Here is a 24,075-nt window from a genome sequence, read left to right on the forward strand (position 1 = left end):
GGTGAAGGCTGGGTCTCAGTGCCTTGGCCTCAGCTGAACTCTTGCATCCACCTCTGCTGCCTTCCCAGCCCTGACATTGCTGTCAGCCAGTCACTTTATAGTCACAACTTATGGAGCACCTTCCTATCCACCCCCATTCTGGTCTCCACCAGGTGGCACAAAGAGGATGAGCTGCTGCCAGTCACCCAGCAAGTTTAGGGGAGAGGGTTGAGTCTCAAAACCAGGTCTCCTGAGTCCCTGTGGGGTAGAGGATCCCTTCATCCCTATTTTGTGGTTTCTGAATCTGTAAAGCAGGGGTCATGTGGTGTCTACCTCCTAGGGTTTTTGTGAGAGATAAAAGAATTAATATATGTATAGTGCTTAGAACAAGGCTGGGCATGTAGTAAGTGCTCAGTAAATGTTAGCTGCTATCACCATTATTGGTATCATATTGCCTCCCAGGGTTGGGGTTGAAGATTAATTGAAATGCTCCTTGGGGATAAAAAAAAAAAGAGGTTTGCAGACTGTGAAGTAATTGATAAGTTTAAATATTATTTAACGCATCCTGGACTGGCAGTATTGAGCAGACTCTTCCAAGCTATTGAGCTAAGGACCTTTCATGCTAAAGCCCGTGTTTCAGGTAATTAAATAAAGGAAACATCTAGAGGATTCTAGATATAGTTAGACTTATTTCTGAGAGGTCCCCAGGTAAACTCTTTTGTGGCAGCTGTCTGACATAAATCACCCTGGGCAATCAAGTTCATTGTTATTCTTAGGATCAGGAATTACCAATTGGATCACTGAGAGTTTGGCCCCAGGGTCCTCTGGCTATGCTCTCCAAGCATTGGACTTTCGTAACTCAGTTCAGAGAGTGTACTGGGAAGCTTGGTTTGTTGTAGAGCAGAAGAGTACTCTGTGGTTCGAGTGGAAAACTAAGCAAAGGGAAATGTGGGAGGCTGAGAACACACAGCTGGGATGCTGACCTTGAGTGAATAGATGGATGGATGCATGGATGATTGGACAGGAAGATCTAATTACAAATAGAAATGCTCTCTCTTCCTCTGAACTGCTCAACACAGATGATAGATTAGTGGTGAGATAAGCAGACTTCAGCAGCTGAAACAGAAAAAGTGGCTTTAGCAGGAATCATTGAACCCAGAAAGGGGTGAGTCCAGAAATGAACACCACCAGCAGCATGGTAGAGAAGCAAAGAAACCAGTGGTGAATGTGGAGGAAAAGAGAAAAGCTTTGAGAACGGAAAGGCAGGGGGGCCTGAGAGACAGACTTCAGCAGGCAGTCCCAAGTCTTAGCCGCCTGACATTGAGGGAGCCCTGGCCTAATAAAGATGGTGGAAAAATTGGCAATTGCTTCGGTTACCTATGAGCCTGCAGTCATTCCTTTTGGCCACTAGATGTCGAGAACACATCAGTCTGGCACATTTTGGTCCCCTGAGTTTGGAAATAAGCTTAGTGGAACTGGCATAAGGAGTGGATGAAATCTTGGAGAATGGTATCTCTAGAGGCTTTAGGGCAACTCAAAAACTCAACCACGGGTGGGATGCAGAGAAGAGGTCTTCTGCCAAGACCAATGAAGAAAAGTTGATTGCATCTTTTATTCATTTATTGTTTTGAAATTAGGGAAGGTTTTCAAGATGAAAGAGGAAGGAGAAAGATGGTATAGAATAAAATTTTGCATATTAGCTAATGTTCTTTAGAGTTTGTAAGCATTTTCCTGAAGTCAAGTGAGTAAATTCAAGGTTCTCAAACCCTCAGCCCAAATCAGGGGTGATGATGATGGTGGTGGTGGTTTTAGCAGCTGATGTCTACGTGGCTCTTACTGTTCTTAGCACTTTACCTAAATGAACTCATTTAGTCTTCATAACAAATCTATGAGGTAGGTGGTGTGGTTATTCCCATTTTACAGATGAGGAAGTGGAGGTCAGAGAAGTTCCATGACTTGCCCAAGGTCACACAGCTGGTAAGTGGCACCATCAGGATTCAGCCCAGACATTTATACCAGAGTTCATACTCTACAATACCTACCATGTTCTACAACAGATGCTCCCCCCATTAACTCCTGGCCTACTTTCTTGCAACAGATCACTGCTGTGATTTAATGGTAAGAGTTACAGAATAATTCTTGATTATAATAAAGTCACTTCACAGGACTTCATACGAGAATGAATAAGGTTATAATGCTGGTCAGGAATCCATTCCAAGTTCCCTGATTTAAATGGCCCCGCTAGGGAGGAGCATATCCCAGCCCCACATAGAAGCTTCTGTTCTATTAGCTGCTGTAATTATCCAAACAAGAGAAGAGAACAAACAAGGTTCAGGAGCCATGGAATCCAGAAGTTTCTTGTGTTTCTTAGCACAGAAGGATGATCATAATGTTGATATTGCACAGGAAAGGTGTACTCCTGGTTGGGGACTGGGAGATAGAGTCCTATTGGTATGGGGCTGCCCGGCTTGCTCTAAGGCTGCCCAAACTGTTCATACCTGCTGAGAAAATGGTATTGAATTACGGAAACAGTATGATATGGTAGAAGGAGTGGTGGATTAAAAGTCAGAGACCAGATTTCTAATTTGGTTAAACATACTCTTCCTATACGACCCTCCATTCCACTCCTAGGTATTTACCTGAGAGAAATGAAAACGTATGTCCACACAAAGAATTATACATGAACACTTTTAGCAGCTTTATTCATAACAGACCAAAACTGTGAACAACCCAAGTAACTATTAACATATGAATAAATACACAAATAGTGATATACAATGCAATACTATTCAGCAATAAAAAACTGATACAACATGGGAGAAAAATTATGCTGAACGAAAGAGGGCAGACCCCAAAGAATATATATGCTTTGGTTCCGTGTATATGAAGTTCTAGAACACACAAAACTCAACTACAGTGACAGAAAGCAAATCAGTGATTGTCTAGGGCTGGGGGTGGGGGTAGGGATCTTTGTGGTGTAGTGGAAGTGTTCTGTAGCTTGATTGTGGTGTTGGCCCCGTGAATGCAAAGTTTGGAGATTACACTGATGATATTGTACAATTGTGGATAAGCCACTTTGTCCTTCTGGGCCTGAGTTTCCCTATTTGTAAAATTTGGTGGTTGGATTAGATAACGTCTAGGATTTCTTTTGTCTCAAAGGCTCCCTTGTTATAACAATATCTGACTTTTACTATGGGAGTAGAAGAGCAAAGTGTGGTTTGCTTTGTGGGAATTCATTGTATAGACAAGGATGAGTTTACTTCAGAAAGCATAGAATAGCAATTAGTATATCCAGTAATACTCCTTTTGGGGACAGAGCCATTTGCAGGCCAATAAGGAAACAGCTGAGAAAACAATTTTCATGTTCCCATGGAAGTTCCATGAGTATCTGAGGAGGGGCCTTCCCAGGGACCCTGGGCGGGGAGGAGGAAAGAGACAAGAGTCATGGCTGGCAGGGCCAAAGAGGGGAGCTGAGGGAGGGCCAAGTATGTCCTGTCACCTCTGAGACCCCCAAATGCACGGGGGCTTTTAACTGTCCTCGTCCATTCCTGGCATTCAGTAAGGACTTCATGATGTTGCTAAGGATGATAATGGCATGAAGCTGCTACTGATGATCATCATCATTTCCAGTCCGCAGAGCTTGTGTGCACGTAAAGCACCATGGGGAGCTCAGAGTGTGTGGTGGGAAGAGGGCAGGGTGCAGCTTACTGGCACGCAGAACCTGAAGGGGGCTGGGAGCACTGGGGCCGCATGCCAGGCCGTGCAGGCTGCTGATTTCCTGCCGTGTGTGTCCCCAGGTCATGAAAACCTACCACATGTACCACGCGGAGAGCATCAGTGCAGAAAGCAAGCTGAAGGAGGCTGAGAAGCAGGAGGAGAAGCAGTTCAACAAGTCGGGAGACCTCAGCATGAACCTGCTGCGGCACGAGGACCGGCCCCAGCGCCGCAGCTCCGTGAAGAAGATTGAGAAGATGAAGGAGAAGGTGAGTGAGGGCCTAGGAGAAATTGGCAGGGCAGGGAGGGGGGCATACTCCCTGCTGACAGCCTTGGCTTCCCCCCTCTGCACGCTGAGGGGTGGGAGATAGAAGCATGGTACCAGCAGGCGCACTTTTGGAGGTCATTGTCATGGAGGAGGCAGGGCTGGCCATGCCTCACTAGCACTTGTTAGGCCTGGCCTCGTGCCAGGATCAACAGGCAGGGAAAGTGCTCAGCTGACAAGAGAGCTGAACTGTGACAAGACTCACATGCAGCAAGCACATTCTCGGATGGGCAGGAATCACCAGGCATCTGTGGGGGCCGGGGCTTGCTCAGGAGGCCATCTTGTGGCTGGAGGGCTGGTTGGGGCTGAGCATGTCCCAATAAGAAGAAACAGCACTGGGCTACCAACCAGCACCTGGGAACCCAATAAAGAACCCATTCCAGAATGCTGCTCGCAAGCCAAAGATGGGAGATTTAGAATCACCGTGTCTTGGTGCTGGACAAGTGCTTTAGTAGGGCACAGTGAAATGAGTGCTAGTTTTGGAGTCACGCAGTCTGGGTTTTGAAAGTGCCCCATTTACAGTACTTCTCTGAGCCTCGGTTTTAAAATCTGACCGTGATGGCAAATGACACTTCTCTCTCAGGTCAACTCTGATCGATTGGTAGTAGCTTCCCAGAGCTCTGTGTTGAAGATTGTGAAGCTCCCTCCAGGCATTAGTTAAAAACAGTGCTGTGATCAATTAATGATGTCTGTGATGGCCAGGGAATTTAGAGGGGCAGCACACATGCTTTTGTTATCCTAGCCTAGGTTACTTCTAAAGTTTCTTTGTAAAAGCTATGACTTTCTTGTTGAGTTCTCTGCATTTATTCATTCCATGCAATCAGTAAACATTTCCTGAGCTCTTTCTATGTGCCCAACATTGCACCAGATATTTATTTGGGCTTCTCTGTGTCTCATTCTATGATTACATGATCCTGTAGCTCTTAAAAATGATAGGAGATTGAGTAGAAACAAAATTCACCAGGGCCTGGGTGAGCTGGAAAAGTAGCCATAGGCAAATAAAATAAGGTTCCAGGGTAATTTCCAAAGGCAAAGAAAAATAAGCTCCCCAATAATTAGGCAGAGACCCAATTAAAAATGGGTAAAGGATTTGAATAGACATTTCTCTGAAGAACTTACAAGAGTGGCCAAGGAGCACATGAAAACATGCTCAGCATCATTAGTCATTAAGAAAATACAAATCCAAACCCCAGTGAGATACCTCTTCATACCCACTAGGCTGGCTAAAATAAAAAAAGGTGACAATCACAAGTGTTAGTGCGGTTGCAGAGGAATTGGCACCCTTACACATTGCTGGAGGGAACATAAAATGGTTTAGCCACTTTGGAAAACAATTTGTTAGTTCCTCAAAATGTTAAACATAAAGTTATCCTATGACTCAACACTTCTACTCATAGGTGTCTACTCAGAGAAATGAAAACATACATCCACACAAAAACCTGCACATGAATGTTCCTAGCGGCATTATTCATGATAGCCAAAAGGTAAAAATAATCCAGATGTCCACCTGGATGAATAAAGTGTGGTTTGGCCATGTGGTGGAATATTATTCAGCCAGGAAAAGGAGTGAAGTACTGATACAGACTACAACACAGTGTACCTCGAAAACAGTATGCTAAGTGAAAGAAACCAGTCACAATATTAGGATTCTATTTATATGAAATGTCCAGAATAGATAAATACATAGAGACAGAAAGCAGATTATTGGTTGCCAGGAGCTGGGGCAGAGCAGAATGGAGAGTGACTGCTAATGGGTAGAGGGTTTCTTTTTGAGTTGATGAAAATATTCTAAATTTAGATAGTGGTGATGGTTGTACAACTCTGTGAATATACTATAAATAAATAAATAAAAATAAGGCAGGCAGGGAATTACAGAACTACAACATGGGGGATAAATAGAAGGGAAGAGAGACCACCTGCTGGGAGGTCTGGAGACTAATTTAGTTCAGAGTTATATGCTAATTATCCATTTGGCTTTTGGACAAACCACTTTTTTTTTTTTTAAGTAATCTCTACACCCAACGTGGGGCTCGAACTCATGACCCTGACATTAAGAGTCACATGCTCTACTAACTGAGCCAGCCACGTGCCCCCAAGCTACTAAATCTTTTTGGTTTTCATTTTCTCATCTGTAAAATGGGTGAATTAAACTAAGATACCTTTAATATCCTTTCTAGGTATAAAATTTTATGAATCCATGTAGGGCTGAAAGTGGTCTGGGGCGTCATTGTAGCCCCCTGGAAATGGGTGAGGAGTATCAAAGCTCTCTGTGAGGGGGTGGGTGCATGGCTCGTATGGGACTGTACTACCAGGAGAAGTCTGTTTCCTAGACTAGGTGGACCCTGGGGAAAGGTCAGAGGAGATCTCTGAAGAGAATTCAAAGGTTGACATGGAAGCAGCTCTACTAAATAGCTAGAAGAACTCGATCTGGAATAAAAAAGGTGCTTTTTTAAAAATTTTCAATTTTTAAAAAATTTAATTCCAGTATAGTTAACATTCAGTATATTAGATTCAGGTGTACAATATAATGATTCAACAGTTCTCTACATTACTCAGTGCTCATCATGATTAGTGTACTCTTAATTCCCATCACCTATTTCACCCATCCCCCAACCCACCTCCCCTCTGGTAAACACCAGTTTGTTTGCTCTAGAGTTGTGTTTTTTTTGTTTGTCTCTTTTTGTTTGTTTGTTTTGTTTCTGAAATTCCACATATGAGTGAAATCATACGGTATTTGTCTTTCTCTGACTATTTCACTTAGCATTATACCCTCTAGGTCCATCCATGTTGTTGCATGTGGCAAGATTTCATTCTTTTTATAGCTGAATAATATTCCATTGTGTGTATGTATCTATACACACACACACACACACACACACACACATATATATATATATACACACACCACATCTTTATCCATTCATCCATCAGTGGACACTGGGGCCATTTCCATAGTTTTGCTTGGAATAAGGAAGATTTAAGAGTGCCTAGGTGAAGGGGGGAAATCCTGTTTCTTTAAGGAGAGCTGTTTTTCTGCCCAGAATGGGACTCATCACCTGAAAGGGGCAAGTGGACAACTCTCCAACCCACTTTCTCTTTACCTCTACCTGCCCAGGCTGGCCCAGGACAGAAGCAGCTTCCCAGGGAGGCCATCCAGTTCCTGGCCAAGACTAGCACCTCTAGCTGCCCACTCTGCCTCTCCCACCATTCATGTCCAGGCAGCCAGCGAAAAGTGCTTAATGCCTACTTTGTGCAGAGAGTTCTGGGTGCTACAGGCCCGGTGATGAATAGGGCAGATCAAGTCCCTGACTTCCTAGAACTTACTTTCTAGTGGTGGACACCAAAAGCCAGCAAGTCAACAAAGAGGTAAAAAATAGAATTTCAGGTGGTGAACAATGCTTATGAAGAAAAATAGAGCAACCAAGATGTCCTTCAGCAGGTGAATGGATAAGTAAACTGTGGTACATCCAGACAATGGGATGTTATTCAGTGCTAAAAAGAAATGAGCTAGCAAGCCCTGAGAAGATATGGAAGAGCCTTAAGTACATATTACTAAGTGAAAGAAGCCAATCTGAAAAGGCCACATACTGTATGATTCCAACTAGATGACATTCTGGAAAAGGCAAAACTGTGGAGACAGGGAAAAGATCAGTGGTTACCAGGGGCTTAGGTGTCAAGGAAGGATGGATAGATGGAGCACAGGGTATTTGTAGGGCAGGGAAACTACCCTGTTTGATATTATAATGATGGATATATATATCATTATACATTTGCCTAAACCCATAGAATATAGAACACTAAGAGTGAGCCCTAATGTAAACTATGGACTCTGAGTGACTATAATGTGTCACTGTAGGTTTATCAGTTGTAACAAATGTACCCTCTGGTGGGGGATATTGATAACAGGGGAGGCTAGCATGGGGGTGTATGGGAAATCTCTGTATCTTCCTCTCAAATTTGCTGTGAGCCTAAAACTGCTCTAAAAATATAGTCTTTCAAAAAGTAAATTAAAATGAGAATAATCACTAAAAATTGAACAAAGACTGAATAAATGAAAATAATAGAGCAGGGCAAGGGAATGCAGGGGGAGGGGCAGTGTGAACGCTGAAGCCTCGCTTCCAGACAAGAGGCCGCTCTGACCACATGACCTTGGGTAAGGACCTGAAGGATGTGACAAAGCAGGCCACGTAGGGACTTGGAAGGATGGCTTGCCAGGCAGAGGGAACGAGTCTGAAGGCCTAGAGGCAGGAGTGAACTTGGCCTTTTAAGGGAAGGGCAGGGGAGGCTGGGCAACACGGAGCCGGAAGGAAGAGGGTTTGAGAGAGGGACGAGAACCAGGTCAATGCCTCAGCTCTCACCTCTACTCTGTTCTCCTTCCAGAGGCAGGCCAAGTATTCTGAGAACAAGCTGAAATGCACAAAGGCCCGGAACGACTACTTGCTGAATCTGGCAGCCACCAATGCAGCTATCAGCAAATACTACATCCACGACGTCTCCGACCTAATCGACGTGAGCACCTGGGGAGTCCAGGACTAGTCCCGGGCCGGCCCTTGTCTGAAGCCGATGTGCATGTCCCTTGAGCCCGGGGCAGGGTAATGGGCGTTTGGGGCCTGGGAGATGAGTATCACCTCCTGGTTTCTACGCCCATGGGTGGGAGTGGGCCTCTGGCAGCCCCCACGTGGTTGGGTCACGCAGGCCTCTATTCCACCTGCCCTTTCCAAGTACCCTCCTCTGCCCCAGGCCCTTTGCTGGGTTTGGGGATACAGGGGTGATCGCACACCATTTCCCAGGGTGGTGTAGATGTGTGTAGGTTTAGGGGTTATTATCATGGGAGTAATCAGGCAGTTTTAGCCAACGAAGAGTGGAACACTGACTCCTGAGTAGCAGCTGTCTAGCTTTTGCTGGAGGGGCAGCTGGGTCGGAGAAAGAACATCACGAGTGGCATCATCATGGAGAGCTTCCGCATCATCTGTGTCAGAGCCGGGGCTGCTTCCTGTGTCCTGCCCATCCCACGCAGACAGGGTTCTGGCCCGCAGATGCTCAGGAAAGGTTCCGTACTGATGGATGGATCCTGTTCCTCTGTCAGGAAGTCAGAGGGTCACTGCTTTTCCAAGGCTGCAGAAGGGACCCATTGCCACCATCCCCAGGAGAGGGAGCTGCTCAGCCCTGCCTGTACCTTCCCATGCCTGAGGCCAGACCCCTCCTCTTTCTCAAAACTTTTCACTCTTTCCAGTCCTCTCCTTTCTTCATTTACCACATTTTTCTTGAACATCTACTAGCCCTTGAGCCACTGCAATGGACAAGAACTTGTGGGTCTGTCCTCATGGAGCTTGCGGTGCCTAACCCTGACACATTAATAGGCAGCTGCAAAGCCAAATGGCGGGTGTCCCAGTGAGGGAGGTGGAGGGAGATGCGGACCCCCAGAGGAGGGATGCCTGGCATAAACTCTGAGTGGGGAGAACATCACGGAAGACTTCCTGGAGGAAGTGACCTCTAAACTGAAACTGTGTTCCAGGCAGAGGGAATACATATGTGAAGGGCTAGAGATGAGAAAGAATGTGATGACTTTGGGGAGCTAAGAGAAGTTCTGCTGCTGCCCAAATCACACTCTGCAGCTCCCTCTGAAGGCTTTGGGTGATTTGTGCAGTAGGAGTCCAGAGTGTACAAGGGCCTTCGGGATGAAAGATTTGACTGTGGAATGGGAGGTCATCTTAAGTCACCGTGATGGGAAAGGGAATGCCGGTGGCCTCCACCTCCATGTAACAGCCCTTACCTGCACCCTTCTGTTGTGTGCCTCTCTCCAAGTGCTGTGATCTGGGCTTTCATGCCAGCCTGGCCCGCACCTTCCGGACCTACCTCTCGGCTGAGTACAACCTGGAGACCTCTCGCCACGAGGGGCTGGATGTCATCGAGAATGCGGTGGACAACCTGGATTCCCGAAGTGACAAGCACACAGTCATGGACATGTGCAACCAGGTCTTCTGTCCCCCGCTCAAGTTTGAGTTCCAGCCCCACATGGGGGATGAGGTAGGTTTCTCCCAGGAGCCCATGCTGGAGGCTGCTTCTGCCTCTTCTCCCAGGGGCTCCCAGAACATCAGTGGGAGGGGGACACCAGCTCCCGTTCACATACGGGACATTTCTCTCAGAGGCCTGAGGTCAAGTTCTCAGTCCAGGGGCTGCCCAGCTTAGGTGTTTACCACTAATATCCTGACTTTGCTGGCTTCAGTATCTCGCCTGCAGAAGTGCAGGACCTCCGCTCTCCCTCAGATCCTTCCCAGTTATGTGTAGACCCCAAGGGAGTCCCACATCGCCACACAGGCATCTCCCTGTCTTCCATCGGGTGACCTCGGATCACGGGAAGCTGGGCCTCACCTCAGTCACTCTGGCCGGCAGCCTTGCCGGGGCACTGCCTGTCCTCCAGTCCAGGAGGCGTGTCTCCAACTGCGCTCCCTTCAGTGCTTGTGCCCCTCAGCTCCTTGCCGTGTTCTGGAATAGATAAATAAGTACCTGGGGGAAGGCACTTGTTACTGGCCGCACTGGTTCCTCCAATTGTACAGAGGCCCTCATGCAAAAAGCTCCTTGAACTTTTCCTTTGCATCCCTCCCCACTTTCTTCATTTGCAAAAGAGAGGCCTTCTGCGGGGCCTCCCCACAGCCTCTGGCCCATCCCTCAGCCATTGCGTCCAGCCCTTTGGTCCATCATCTGGACCTGAAAATTCTGGACTCAAAGTCACCACTGGTGACTGCCTAGTTAGTGGTAAATGACAATCAATCACAGAGCCCTGTTCTCCCTTATGATCTCCCCTGAGTCACGCCAGATGGCCCAGCCCACAGGGTAGTAGCAGAGCCCTGGGTGGAGTGGGTGCAGGGAGAACAGTATTTGCGTCCACCTTCCGCTCCCGCGCCCCCTGAGAGTGCTCTGCCTCACTGAAGCACCTTCCTGCTGGGGCATCGGAGTGCTCCACTGAATGTTTCCATTCACCGTGCTTCTCATTGGCGTCTGTCCGGCTCTTGCTTTACCACAAATTCCTGCCTTGAAATGAGCTAGTCTCACTTAATGAGATTACATTAAGGCTCTTGGTAAACCCTCAAGGGCTGCGCACATCTAGAAGGCCATGACAGAGAGGCCACAACTTGCAATGTGAGAGGGTGGCCCTCGGAGGAGGAAGAGCCCCAGTTCCCGTCTGGTGTTGCCAGGTGCAAGCTCTGTGATGTTGGGCAGTCACTTCACCTTTCCAAGCCTGTCTCCTCCGCCGTTGGTAGGGACGTCAGTGTGGCCCCGGCTGTGGCTCCACCCGGGTGGTTAAGAGCCCCGGGCAACCACAGGTGGTGGCTGTCCTTTCGCAGGTCTGCCAGGTCAGTGCTCAGCAGCCCGTCCAGACGGAATTGCTCATGCGGTACCACCAGCTGCAGTCCAGACTGGCCACTCTCAAGATAGAGAACGAGGAGGTGAGTGGGCCCCTCTGCCCTGCAGGGGATTTCCTGACGAAGGCCTGGCTTGTGCTGGAACCCTGGCCATGGAACGCATAAGAAATTAGGGTTCATCTGTAAGATAGATTATTACACGACGGGGGGGTAGTGCCTGGGTGGCTCAGTCAGTTAAGCATCTGACTCTTGATTTCAGCTCAGATCATGATCTCATGGGTCATGAGATGGAGCCCTATGTCGGGCTCCGCTCTAGGTGTGGAGCCTGCTTAAGATTCTCTCCCCCTCTCCTTCTCCCCCTCCCCCACTCTCACTCTCTCTGCCCTTCTCTCTAAAATAAATAAATCTTAAAAAAAGGATGGATTACTACATGACCATTAAAACTGGGCACACCAAGAATCTTTAGTGGCGTGGGGGGATGCTCACAGATGTTAAAGAAAAACAAAAAGTAGAACTCTGTGTTCAGTATTATCCTAAGGATGGTAAACTAGAGTAGGATCCTATGTGTCTGTGTTTATTCACAAGAAAAAAGCCTGGAAGGAAATACTTTGAAATGTTCATTGTGGTTATATCTGGGTAGAAGAATTACAGGTGATTTCTGTTTTCTTTTTCTGCTTTATCTAGTATCTGTGTTGAGTTTGTGTTATTTTTATTATCAAAGATAGTTACATGTATTTTAAATGACACAATGAAATAAGCCAGGGCACACTAAACGTGTCATGGATTGTGAGCTCCAAGGAACATCTGTCTTATCATGGCCAGCGTGCCTCCCATGGAGCTGGGGACACAGCATCACCACTGGGAGTGTACAAATGGAAACACCAGCTGCGGTGGTTCTATTTTGATGTGGACTGAGGAGTCCAGATGGGAAACATCCTATTCTGGCCTGGATGCCTCCATGCGGGGAGGGTGTCGACCAGCTGGAGGCCCCTGGAGAAAGGACACCAGGATGCGGGGAATGTCACCTAAAATCTTGGTCAGGTTTATCACTGAGGAGTGCAATCACAGCTGGTGGTGGGGAGTCATGGTCCCTGTTTTCACATCTCAAGAGGGTTGTCCTGGGCAGAGAGGGCTGGTTTGCTCTGTGTCTCCACAAAGGACAGAGCTAGGATAGACATGAGACAGATTGTCACTCGGGATGATAACGAATCAAAGCTGCCCCTGGGGGGAGGTTATACAGAAACGAATTATATATTTATGTTGCACACCTGAGGAGAGAAAGGAGATGAAGAAAGTGTTTTCTGTATTTATTTGTGTTCTACATCCTCCCCTGAAGCATTTTCAGTTGTTTACATGGAACAGTATATGCAAATCAATGTTGATGGGGTTTAAATTGGAAATCAGGGCCCCAGAGAAAATGAAGCAAATGTTCCTCTGTATGGGCCATGTATAGCTATGGAAATGCTCAATTTTGTACCTGAACTTCTGTTAGGCTATCTTAGAAAGAACTGATCCATTCATTTATACATTCAACGAGTATTCATTCAACCGGTATTTATTCAAGTATTTATTAAGCACATACTATGCTCCAAACACTGTGGTAGATGCAGAGTAAAGTGAATGAACAAGACACCATGGTACCTCCTCTCATGGAGATTATATTCTAGTGAGGAAAGATAGACAGATATAAACACAAAAGGAAACAAACCAACAAATGAATGGGTACACACAATATCGAACAGTGATGCCCGCTAAGTCAGGAACAGTAGTCAGGGAGCTCTGATGTCACCAGGAGGTGACATTTCAGTTGAGATCTGAATGACAAGAAAGACTTGGGGTGACAACAATTTTTTTTTTTTTAAGATTTTATTTATTTATTTGAGAGCGAGAGAATGAGAGACAGAGAGCACGAGAGGAAGGAGAGTCAGAGGGAGAAGCAGACTCCCCGCCGAGCAGGGAGCCCGATGCGGGACTCGATCCCGGGACTCCGGGACCATGACCCGAGCCGAAGGCAGTCGCCCAACCAACTGAGCCACCCAGGCGCCCCGGGTGACAACAATTTAACAACGAATGTAGACACGGTCTCCCCCGTCACTGTTTTTGGAGTGACCCTCCATCAAAGTATAGGGCACAAGTCAGTGAAGGGATGTTGCGAGGTCAGGGCTCGTGTGCTCTGCATGTGTAGCCTTCTGTGGGTCCCACTTGACTCCAGGAGAGAAGTTGGAGTCCTGGAGGACTGGCTCAGCATGTGTCTTCCTCATTCTCTTTTCTCAGTCAGCCTTTTGATAAGTCAGGGGCGGGTAGCCAGAGAGCCTGTCCACTGAGGATGGCCCCTCATCCTATCTAGACTTTGTCCCCTCTTCTCTCTGGATGAGCCCTGAGAGTATTTCTAATGTCATCCCTCTTCAAGAGACCTGCCTCCCCATAGAAGGAGCTAGTTTGGGGCCATATAATCAGGAAAAGAGAAACAAACCTAGAAACCCAGGTTCCTTGTTCGTCACAACATTCTCCAAGGTTCTCCTCAGCAGAAGCAATCCAATAAAATGACTTTAGATTGGGCAACGTGGGTTCTCACCCCAGCCAGCTCCCTGGCCTTACTTTTCACATCAGTATAATGGGAATGATCGTCTTTGTCCTGCCCACCTCCTGTAGGCTTTACATGGAAGAAATAAAGTGGGCAAAGGGACTTTGAGGGGTCAAAGGTGTTCTGAGGCAGAAGGGTTTTTGTTGACGTGCTGTGTTTCTCCAGGTTAGGAAAACCCTGGATGCCACCATGCAGACCTTGCAGGACATGCTGACCGTGGAGGACTTCGATGTCTCTGATGCCTTCCAGCATAGTCGATCTACAGAGTCTGTGAAGTCGGCTGCCTCCGAGACCTACATGAGCAAGATCAACATTGCCAAAAGGAGAGCCAACCAGCAGGAAACAGAAATGTTTTATTTTACAGTAAGTGGCATCTTGGACCCAGAACCCACTGTCTGCTGACCTGCTGGCAGTGACTTTTGGGGAGCAGCCCAAGCTAGTGGGAGCCAGCAACACCATGTGAATCAGTGAGAGCTAAAACGTTCCCAACATGCTTCTCAAATTAAGGTGTCTGGCTTGGCTTTGTAGAATGCAAAAAAGTGAATTACCAGTGGGGAGCATCAGCATTGATCCTGGATTAATGGTTATTACAGCTAACCTAGGAAAAAACCAGAGTTGTGTTCAGTAAGGTGTGAGGAAAATGGCAAATGGAGCCTGGGGGAAGCCCCAGGTAACAGCCCTAAAGTTTAGTGTATGGTTGTCATGTTGAGGTGTCTTAAGTTGGGGTGTGGGCTTTGGAAACCATGCCCTGGGGGATCTGTGCAAATTGCTGGTGAGTTGTAAGCCCTTCATGTAAAATCCCAGATCACTTACATTCCATTCGGTTGGGGCAAGGAAGAACAAGGATAAGGGGCCTTGGGGCTTTAGTTCAACATGTGTTTAGTGAACATAGAATTTGGGGGTTGTAAGGGACCTCAAATCTTCTATCTGATGCTTGATCTCATTCACTCATATTCCTACCAAGAAGTCATCCAGTCTCTGCTTGAATAGCCCCAGGATGAAAATTTCCCTCCTTCCCCAAAAAGCCCTTTTGTTTTGGCCTCTGGCTGGCTGTAGATATTATAATGTCTTCCCTCATCTCTGTTATCTTCAAAAATCTGCTTCACTAGGATTTCTGGTCATTGATCTTGATCCTATTCTCTGGGGCAACCCAGAGAGACTAATTCCACAAGACAGTCTCTGGCTTGCTTGTAGGGAGCTGGGTTTTCATGTCTCCAGGCTAACCATACCTGGTTTTGTAAATCCTGCCTCATTAGCTTTCATTTTGAGTGGCCTCAGCGCCCTAGACTCTTTGCCAAACATGTTCCTTTTGTTGATGCCTGTTCTAAAGTCAGCAGCGGTCTGACCAGCACAGGATAGAGCTAACCTTCCACCTCCTTCTGCCCTAATGCTTTTCATATGTCCTAAAATCATATTCTTTTTGTTTTGTTTTTATTTTATTTTAAAAATTTTAATTCCAAAATAGTTAACATGCAGTGTTAGATTAGTTTCAGGTGTACAATATAGCAATTCAACAATTCTATACATTACTCAGTGCTTATCAAGATAAGTGTGCTCTTAATCCCCTTTATCTGTTTCACCCATCCCCACCCCCCCTCCCCCTGCCACCTCCCCTCTGGTAACCATCTGTTTGTTCTCTGTAGTTAAGAGTGGTTTTTTGCTTGTCTCTTTTTTTCCCCTTTGTTCATTTGTTTTGTTTCTTAAATTCCACATATGAGTGAAATCATATGGTATTTGTCTTTCTCTGATTTATTTCACTTAGCATTATACTCTTTAGATCCACCCATGTTGTACAAATGGCAAGATTTCATTCTTTTTTTTACGGCTATGTAATATTCCATTGTATGTATATGTATGTGTGTGTATATATACATATACATGTATATGTGTGCGTATGTACATATATATATATACCACATCCTCTTTATCCACTCATCATCAGTGGACACTTGGGCTGCTTCCATAATTTGGCTATTGTAAATAAGACTGCAATAAACATAGGAGTGCATATGTCTTTTCAAATTAGTGTTTTTGTATTTTTTGGCTAAATACTCAGTAGTAGAATTACTGGATCATATGGTGGTTCCATTTTTAATTTTTTGAGGAACCTCCATATTGTCTTTCACAGAGGCTGTACCAGTTTGCATTCCCATCATCAATGCATGAGGGTTTTTTCCACATCCTTGCCAACACTTGTTGTTTCTTATGTTTTTTATTTTAGCCATTCTGACAGGTGTGAAGTGATAGCTCATTGTAGTTTCAATTTGCATGAGTGATATTGAGCATTTTTCATGTGTCTCTCAGCCATCTGGATGCCTTCTTTGGAGAAATATCTGCTTATGTCTTCTCGTTTTTTAATTGGATTATTTGTTTTTTGATGTTGAGTTGTAGTTCTTTATATATTTTGGATACTGACCTTTTATCTTTTAGTTTTATTGATTGTTTCCTTTGCTCTGCAGAAGCTTTTCATTTTGATGTAGTCCCAATAGTTTCTTTTTGCTTTTGTTTCCCTTGTCTTAGGAGACACACCAAGAAAAATGTTGCTACAGCTGTTGTTAGAGATATTACTACCTGTGCTCTCTTCTAGGATTTTTATGGTTTCAAGTCTTACATTTAGGTCCTTAATCCATTTTGAGTTTATTTTTGTGCATGGTGTAAGAAAGTGGTCCAGTTTGATTCTTTTGCATGTAGCTGTCCAGTTTTCCCAGCACTATTTGTTGAAGAGACTTTTTCCCATTGTATATTGTCTCCTTTATTGTAGATTAATTGAACATATAATTGTGGGTTTATTTCTGGGCTCTCTATTCTGTTCCATTGATCTATATGTCTGTTTTGGTGCCAGTACCATACAATTTTGATTACTATAGCTTTATAGTGTATCTTGAAATCTGGAGTTATGATATCTGTAGTTTTGTTCTTCTTTTTCAAGATTACTTTGGCAAATTATTTGGGGCCTTTAGTGGTTCTATACAAATTTTAAGATTATTTGTTTTAGTTCTGTGAAAAATACTGTTGGTACTTTGATAGGGATTACATTAAATCTGTAGATTGCTTTGAATAGTGTGGACATTTTAACCATATTAATTTTTCCAATCTATGAGCATGGAATATCTTTCCCTTTGTTTGTATTGTCTTCAGTTCTTTCGTCAGTGTTTTATGGTTTTCAGAGTATGGTTTTATGGCTTTCACCTCCTTGGTTAAATTTATTCCTAAGTATTTTATTTTGCAATTGTAAATGGGATTGTGTTCTTTTTTTTTTTTTTTTTTTAAAGATTTTATTTATTTATTCATGAGAGACAGAGAGAGAGACAGAGGCAGAGGGAGAAGCAGGCTCCCCGCCGCGGGGAGCCCGATGCGGGACTCGATCCCAGGACCCTGGGATCATGAACTGAGCCGAAGGCAGACGCTTAACCGACTGAGCCACCCAGGCGTCCCTGGGATTGTGTTCTTAATTTTTCTTTCTGCTACTTCATTATTAGTGTATAGGAATGCAACAGATTTATGTATATTGATTTTGTATCCTGTGTCCTTACTGATTTCATTGATCAGTTCTAGTAGTTTTTTGGTGGAGGCTTTAGGGTTTTCTATATACAGTATCATGTCATCTGCAAATAGTGAAAGTTTTATTTCTTCCTTAACAGTTGGACACCTTTTAATTCTTTTTGTTGTCTAATTGCTGTAACTAGGACTTCCAGTACTATGTTGAATAAAAGTGGTGAGAGTGGACATCCTTATCTTGTTCTTGATCTTACGGGAAAAGCTCTGTTTTTCACCATTGAGTAGGATATTAACTGTGGGTTTTTCATATATGGCCTTCAGTATGTTGAGGTATATTCCCTCTAAACTTACTTTGGTGAGGGTTTTGATCATGATTGGATGTTGTGCTTTGTCAAATGCTTTTTCTGCATCTATGTTTTTATCCTTTCTCCTATTGATGTGATGTATCATGTTGATTGATTTGTGAATATTGACCCATTCTTGCAGCCCAGGAATAAGTCCTACTTGATTGTGGTGAATGATTTTTTTTTAATGAATGGTTGGATTTGGTTTGCTAGTATTTTGTTGAGAATTTTCGCATCTCTGTTCATCATTGATAGTGGCTTGTAGTTCTCTTTTGGTAGTGTCTTTATCTGATTTTGGTATCATAGAATGAATCTGGAAGCTTTCCTTCCTCTTCTACTTTTTGGGATAATTTGAGAAGAACAGGTATTAACTCTTCTTTAAATGTTTGGTAGAATTCACCTGTGAAGCCATCTGCTCCTGGACTTTTGTTCGTTGGGAGTTTTTTGACTGATTCAATTTCATTGCTGGTGATCAGTCTGTTAAATTTTCTATTTCTTTCTGATTCAGTTTTGGGAGGTTATATATGTCTAGGAATTTATTTCTTCTAGCTTGTTCATTTTGTTGGCATGTAATTTTTCATAATACTCTATTATAACTAAGATTATATAGATATATAAATATACATATGTTTAATATATATATTTTTAAAGTCAATATCAGTTAAGTCTCTATTCCCTACGTACTGTCATTAAACCAGGCTACCTTCCTCCTAAAGGTGATGTCTTGGGTTGGTACCAATTAGATCCCCTCTTGATGGATTTAGTTCATGGCTCCATACTGTCAAGATCTTGTTCCGGTTGTTCAACATATGTGCTGTGTCTTCAGACCTTGTGTTGTCTGCAGAGTCAGTGAGTATGGCTTTCACACCTTAAAGTTTGTCAAATAAAAAAACCAGGGGGTATGCCGGGGCCCAGGCCAAAGACGGAGTTGTTTAAAACATGCCATGGCTGATGTTGATCCACTAATCAGCACTTTTAGCTTGTGGTCATTTAAATAGTCACAAACCCACCCAGTTCTGACACCCAGCTCCACCTTGTGATAGGCCTTGTTGAATCCCTTGTTAAAAACATGGATAGCGGCTCTCTGCTCCTCCCCCTTCGACAGATAGCCGCATCTTCTGGTGCAGTGCCAGCCACATCCCCGAGACACGATGGTGAAGGTCACAGTGAACGAATTTGGCCGTATTGGGCGCCTGGTCACCAGGGCTGCTTTTAACTCTGGCAAAGTGGATATTGTCACCATCAATGACCCCTTCATTGGCCTCAACTACATGGTCTACATGTTCCAGTATGATTCCACCCATGGCAAGTTCCACGGCACAGTCAAGGCTGAGAACAGGAAGCTTGTCATCAATGGGAAGTCCATCTCCATCTTCCAGGAGCGAGATCCCGCCAACATCAAATGGGGTGATGCTGGTGCTGAGTATGTTGTGGAGTCCACTGGGGTCTTCACCACCATGGAGAAAGCTGGGGCTCACTTGAAGGGCGGGGCCAAGAGGGTCATCATCTCTGCTCCCTCTGCCGATGCCCCCATGTTCATGATGGGTGTGAACCATGAGAAGTATGACAACACTCTCAAGATTGTCAGCAATGCCTCCTGCACCACCAACTGCTTGGCCTCTCTGGCCAAGGTCATCCATGACAACTTCAGCATCGTGGAGGGACTCATGACCACCGTCCACGCCATCACTGCCACCCAGAAGACCGTGGACGGCCCCTCTGGGAAGCTGTGGCGCGACAGCTGAGGGGCTGCCCAGAACATCATCCCTGCTTCCACTGGCGCTGCCAAGGCTGTGGGCAAGGTCATCCCTGAGCTGAATGGGAAGCTCACTGGCATGGCCTTCCGTGTCCCCACCCCCAAAGTGTCCATCGTGGATCTGACCTGCCGCCTGGAGAAAGCTGCCAAATACGACGACATCAAGAAGGTGGTGAAGCAGGTGTCATAGGGCCCCCTCAAGGGCATCCTGGGGTACACTGAGGACCAGGTTGTCTCCTGCGACTTTAACAACAACACCCAATCCTCCACCTTCGATGCCGGGGCTGGCATTGCTCTCAACGACGGCTTTGTCAAGCTCATTTCCTGGTATGACAATGAATTTGGCTACAGCAACCGGGTGGTGGACCTTATGGTCCACATGACCTCCAAGAAGTAAGAGCCCCCTGGACCACCAGCCCCAGCGAGAGCAAGAGGAAGAGAGAGGCCCTCAGCTGCTGGGGAGTCCCTGCCCCAACTTATCCCCCAAAACACTGAGAATCTCTCAACCTCCTCCGTTTCCATCCCAGACCCCCTGAAGAAGGGGAGGGGCTTGGGGACCCCTACCTTGTCATGTACCATCAATAAAATATACTGTACCCAGCCAAAAAAAACCCAAAAAACAAAAAAAACATGGATAGCATTTCCTCAAGCATCACTGTTTGACTTTGTTGTTTTTTTTTTTTTTAAATATTTTTTAATTTATTTTTTTATTTATTTGAGACAGAGAGAACGAGAGAGAGAGCACATGAGAGGGGGGAGGGTCAGAGGGAGAAGCAGGTTCCTTGCCGAGCAGGGAGCCCGATGCAGGACTCGATCCAGGGACTCCAGGATCATGACCTGAGCTGAAGGCAGTCGCTTAACCAACTGAGCCACCCAGGCGCCCCGACTTTGTTGTTTTCAAGAAAGAAAATGAAGCTGGTCTTAGTGAGTCAGCCCATGCCAGTTTCTGGGCTTCAGCACTTCCACTGAGGACCTACTGTGTGTACAAAGAGAATTTTATGGGTTACAAAGATTAAGTAAGGAGTGTGTATGAATATTAATTCCCTTTGGCAGCAGAAACAAAGAAATCTGGGTGGTAGAAGCAGAGAATGGGGTCTGCATGTTTGAACTTAAAAAACAGAATTCACCGATGTTCATGATTAAGGATCATGGATGTTATATTTTAATTTTAATATTTACTCTATTAACCTGGTTGGTGAGTACACTTCATGACCTGATGTTGTGACATTATCTTAGGCATTTTTGAGGACATAATACTCCTTTTAATGCAAACATCAGTACAATCTATGGCATTCTTTCCATCATGAGTCACATCTGAAGCCCAGATGAAGCTTGGAAAAAGTAGGCAGAGTTCATGGGCCCCAGAGCCCTGGGGTATAGTTTCCACTAACCAGTGAATAACCCACCACGGTGTGCGTTCCGTGTTTGGGATTCGAGCTTCAACTGCCAGGGGCAGCAGGGCATGATGGAGAAAAGACCTGCTCAAAACTCAGCTCTGCTTCTTGTGATGAATTTTTAAACATGGGATAAGAGTAGAGGGTGTCAATACTGGAAGTATCCAAGAGAGCCTGGGGGAGGGAGAGCAGTTATCACACTGAAGTATGCATTCGAATCATGTAGGAAACTTGTTAAAATGTAGGTTCCCAATATACCACCTGCCCCGAGGTAGGCCCTGGAAATTTGAACACGTCTAGCCTCCATGGTGTCTTCTTCAGGTGTAAAATTAAGGGTTCGACTCCCAGTCTTCTTGAGCAGGAATCTGCTAGCCAGCCGGGGAGGAAGCCACTGGCCTGCATCACACTTGGAGAAATGCTGCTGTCAGGAGGCAGGGGGTCCTCTGCTCAAGGTGCCACACTAAGTGGCCACAGCTCTGAGCTTCTGTCTCCTTCTGGCTAGAATGGGAATGATGATGCCTTCCACCTTTGCTATCCAGGTTTGTGATGCAGACCAAAGGTACAAGCCTGAAAACTGCTGAGTGCTCTACAGGTAAAAGGGGGAGTGGATCTTAGTAACCAGAAGACAAGGTCCGAGGAACCAGGGACTCTGGCTGAGGAGAGAGGACACCACCATCTCCTGCCAGCCCCACTGTTCCAGAAACCTACCAAGTTGGGGCCAGGGTGGGGTGACCCCTGTCTTATCTGAGCACATGTCAGCCCCCACCCCATTGGCCTTTACCCTACAACTGCCTTCCAGATGCTCCTTTACAGGTTGTATTGAGGTGGTCCCAAGCCACTGTGGTTCACTTGTTTGCGCCTCTGCACCCCTTTCTGAGCCTTCTGGCTGGGGATAAAATGGATTTCTTTGTGAGAAACTAGCTGGCAGCTCTGGGGCAATCATACCACCCTGTGCCTTCATTTTCAGGGCATTTGCAATTGCCGTTCCGTCTGCTAAGAACGCTCCATCCCCCATGTGCCAGTGTGTCCCCACACGGCCCCTCCCTCCCCTCCTTCGGGCTTGGGTTCACAGGGCAACTCTGCCGTGAGGTCTGCCCCATCCCTGCCTAATTTTTATCCACAGCATTCACCAGCAGCTGACCAATTGTGTATTTTACTTTCTTTATTAGCTTGTTGTCTCTTCCCTCTCTTCTGTGTCAATCCCCACGAAGTTTCTCAGCACTGGCTCTATGCCAGGCACAGCGGTAGGCACTGGGGGGCCGAAAACCAACTGGGTGTAGACCCCGCCAACAGTGGCTCACAGTCTGGCAAAGACACACCCCAGCAGAGGGGTTTCCGGGCCTGGGTTTGGGTGATACAGGGTGGGCCAAGGAAAGCCAGTACTTGTGTAGGGAGAGGGGTGGCCGAGGCCCAGCTGGATTTGGGCGCAGGTAGATGTGTTTCTGTTCTGGTGGCCCCTGTCCATCTGTTCTGCTCTGACGTGCATTGTGCTTGACAAGACCCCTGAAGGAGAGGCAGCCTGGGGGCCCCAGGGACCCTGGGCGAATCAGTTCCCTATACCAGCCTCACCTGTCTCCTCTGTAAAAAGAAGGAAATTTTGTCCCCCAATGCAGTTCACGTTATTTTAACAGGAATGTCTTTAGGGGCCTGCAAAGCCCCTCCTCCTTTGGAGTGGGGCCAGATGAGAGAAAGGCTCGTTAGGAGGTTCCTCTGTGATGGATCTGATAAAGCGCTCTCGCCTCAGCTGCGTGCTTCCAGAGACGGTTCCTATTTTTATTGCTCGTGGCCCAGAAGCACAGCAGAGCCTGAGGACTAAAGAAGCTGTCTGCTAGCCCACCCCCTCCCCGCTGCAGTCCTCACCTGACAAAGCGCCTTTCATCACTCACATTGCCCCCGAGCTTTCTTTGTGTTCCCCAAACTGGCCTGAAATGCGTAGGCCGGGACAGCTTGTTCGGTAGAGCTGGGGTCTGATGGAGAAGAGCAGAGGGGCAAGTCAGAGGCCCCTCTTTTCCCCATGCTGGGGTCCTGGAGGGCGGTGCCATCTCCCTTCGACCTCCCTGATGCCCAGAGGTTGGTTCCAGGGATGGAGACCTTGTGACTTGGCCCTGCAGTCTGTAATGCCCATGTGCCTTGTGTCTTACAGAAATTTAAAGAATATGTGAACGGCAGTAACCTCATCACTAAGCTACAGGCCAAGCATGACTTGCTCAAGCAGACCCTGGGTGAAGGTGAGTTGGTTGGGGGGCAGAGGCCTGTGAGGAGTGCCTGTTTTGTTGTGGCCCCTTGAGCTGTTGCACTTGGGGCTCTTGGTAGAATGAGGCCTGGTGCCAGAGCCAGCGGGCAGGACGGGGCAGGCTGGTACAGATGACGATAGGGGTCTAGTCTGGCTGCAGAAAACACGGGGAAACCAGAAGTGTTAGTTTAGGTTCTGGGGGAGGGTCCAAGGCAAAGTGATGAAAGGGGTCCCCAGTAGGAAGGGAGTGGGAATCCAGGAGCACAGAGGTCCACACAGATGCTTGTCAGCAGATGCTATTTGCCAGGAATACTAGTGGAGTGCCTGGCCAGGAGGCTTGGTCCAAAAAAGAAAACTCCATATATGGAAGGCAAAGTTTGGTCCTTGAGGGATGTGGGGAGTAGGCTTAAAACTACACAAAGTCTTCCAGTGCCAGTTGGAATAAAATCCCAGTGCTCTCACAGTACGTGAGGCCTCACATTGTTTGCCCTCTGCCTGTTTCCCTGAGCTCATTTATCATTCTGTACTCCTTTACTGTGCTCCAGCCCCACTAAGCTCCTTTCTGCCCTTCAAAACTCATCGAGCTTATTCCTGCCCCAGGGCCTTTGCATCTGCTGTTCTCTTTGCCTGGAATGCCCTTACCCCAGATCTCAGTATGGGTGGCTCCTTATCCTTCAGATGTCACTTCCTTAGTGGAGACTCTCCTTGTCACCCAACCTCAAGAAATCACCACCTCTGTCCCAACACTCTCTGATTTTCTTCATCTCACTCACCACTATCCTATTTATTATTTGTTCATTTGCTTATTATCTTTGGTCACACCCCCACCCCAACAGTATCATATCTTCAATCGGAGTAGGGACTTCCTTATTTATTTTGTCCAC

At 46.3% G+C, this 24,075-nt stretch overlaps 1 protein-coding gene and 1 pseudogene across 2 annotated transcripts in view; both read left to right on the plus strand.

Annotated features, from left to right (window-relative positions):
* The window catches only part of SRGAP3 (SLIT-ROBO Rho GTPase activating protein 3), a 241,093-nt gene that overhangs the window by 167,549 nt on the left and 49,469 nt on the right, over positions 1–24,075 (plus strand). For both annotated transcript variants that reach the window (XM_021695153.1, XM_021695154.1), the window contains exons 5-10: positions 3,777–3,962; positions 8,399–8,527; positions 9,824–10,045; positions 11,365–11,466; positions 14,132–14,329; positions 23,102–23,186. In XM_021695153.1, coding sequence (XP_021550828.1) covers positions 3,777–3,962; positions 8,399–8,527; positions 9,824–10,045; positions 11,365–11,466; positions 14,132–14,329; positions 23,102–23,186 — 922 coding nt within the window. The remainder of the gene's footprint in view (positions 1–3,776; positions 3,963–8,398; positions 8,528–9,823; positions 10,046–11,364; positions 11,467–14,131; positions 14,330–23,101; positions 23,187–24,075) is intronic.
* Positions 18,945–19,961, plus strand: LOC110584966 (annotated as a pseudogene).

This window comes from Neomonachus schauinslandi, chromosome 1 (assembly GCF_002201575.2).
Source record: "Neomonachus schauinslandi chromosome 1, ASM220157v2, whole genome shotgun sequence".
NCBI classification, from domain to species: Eukaryota; Metazoa; Chordata; class Mammalia; order Carnivora; family Phocidae; genus Neomonachus; species Neomonachus schauinslandi.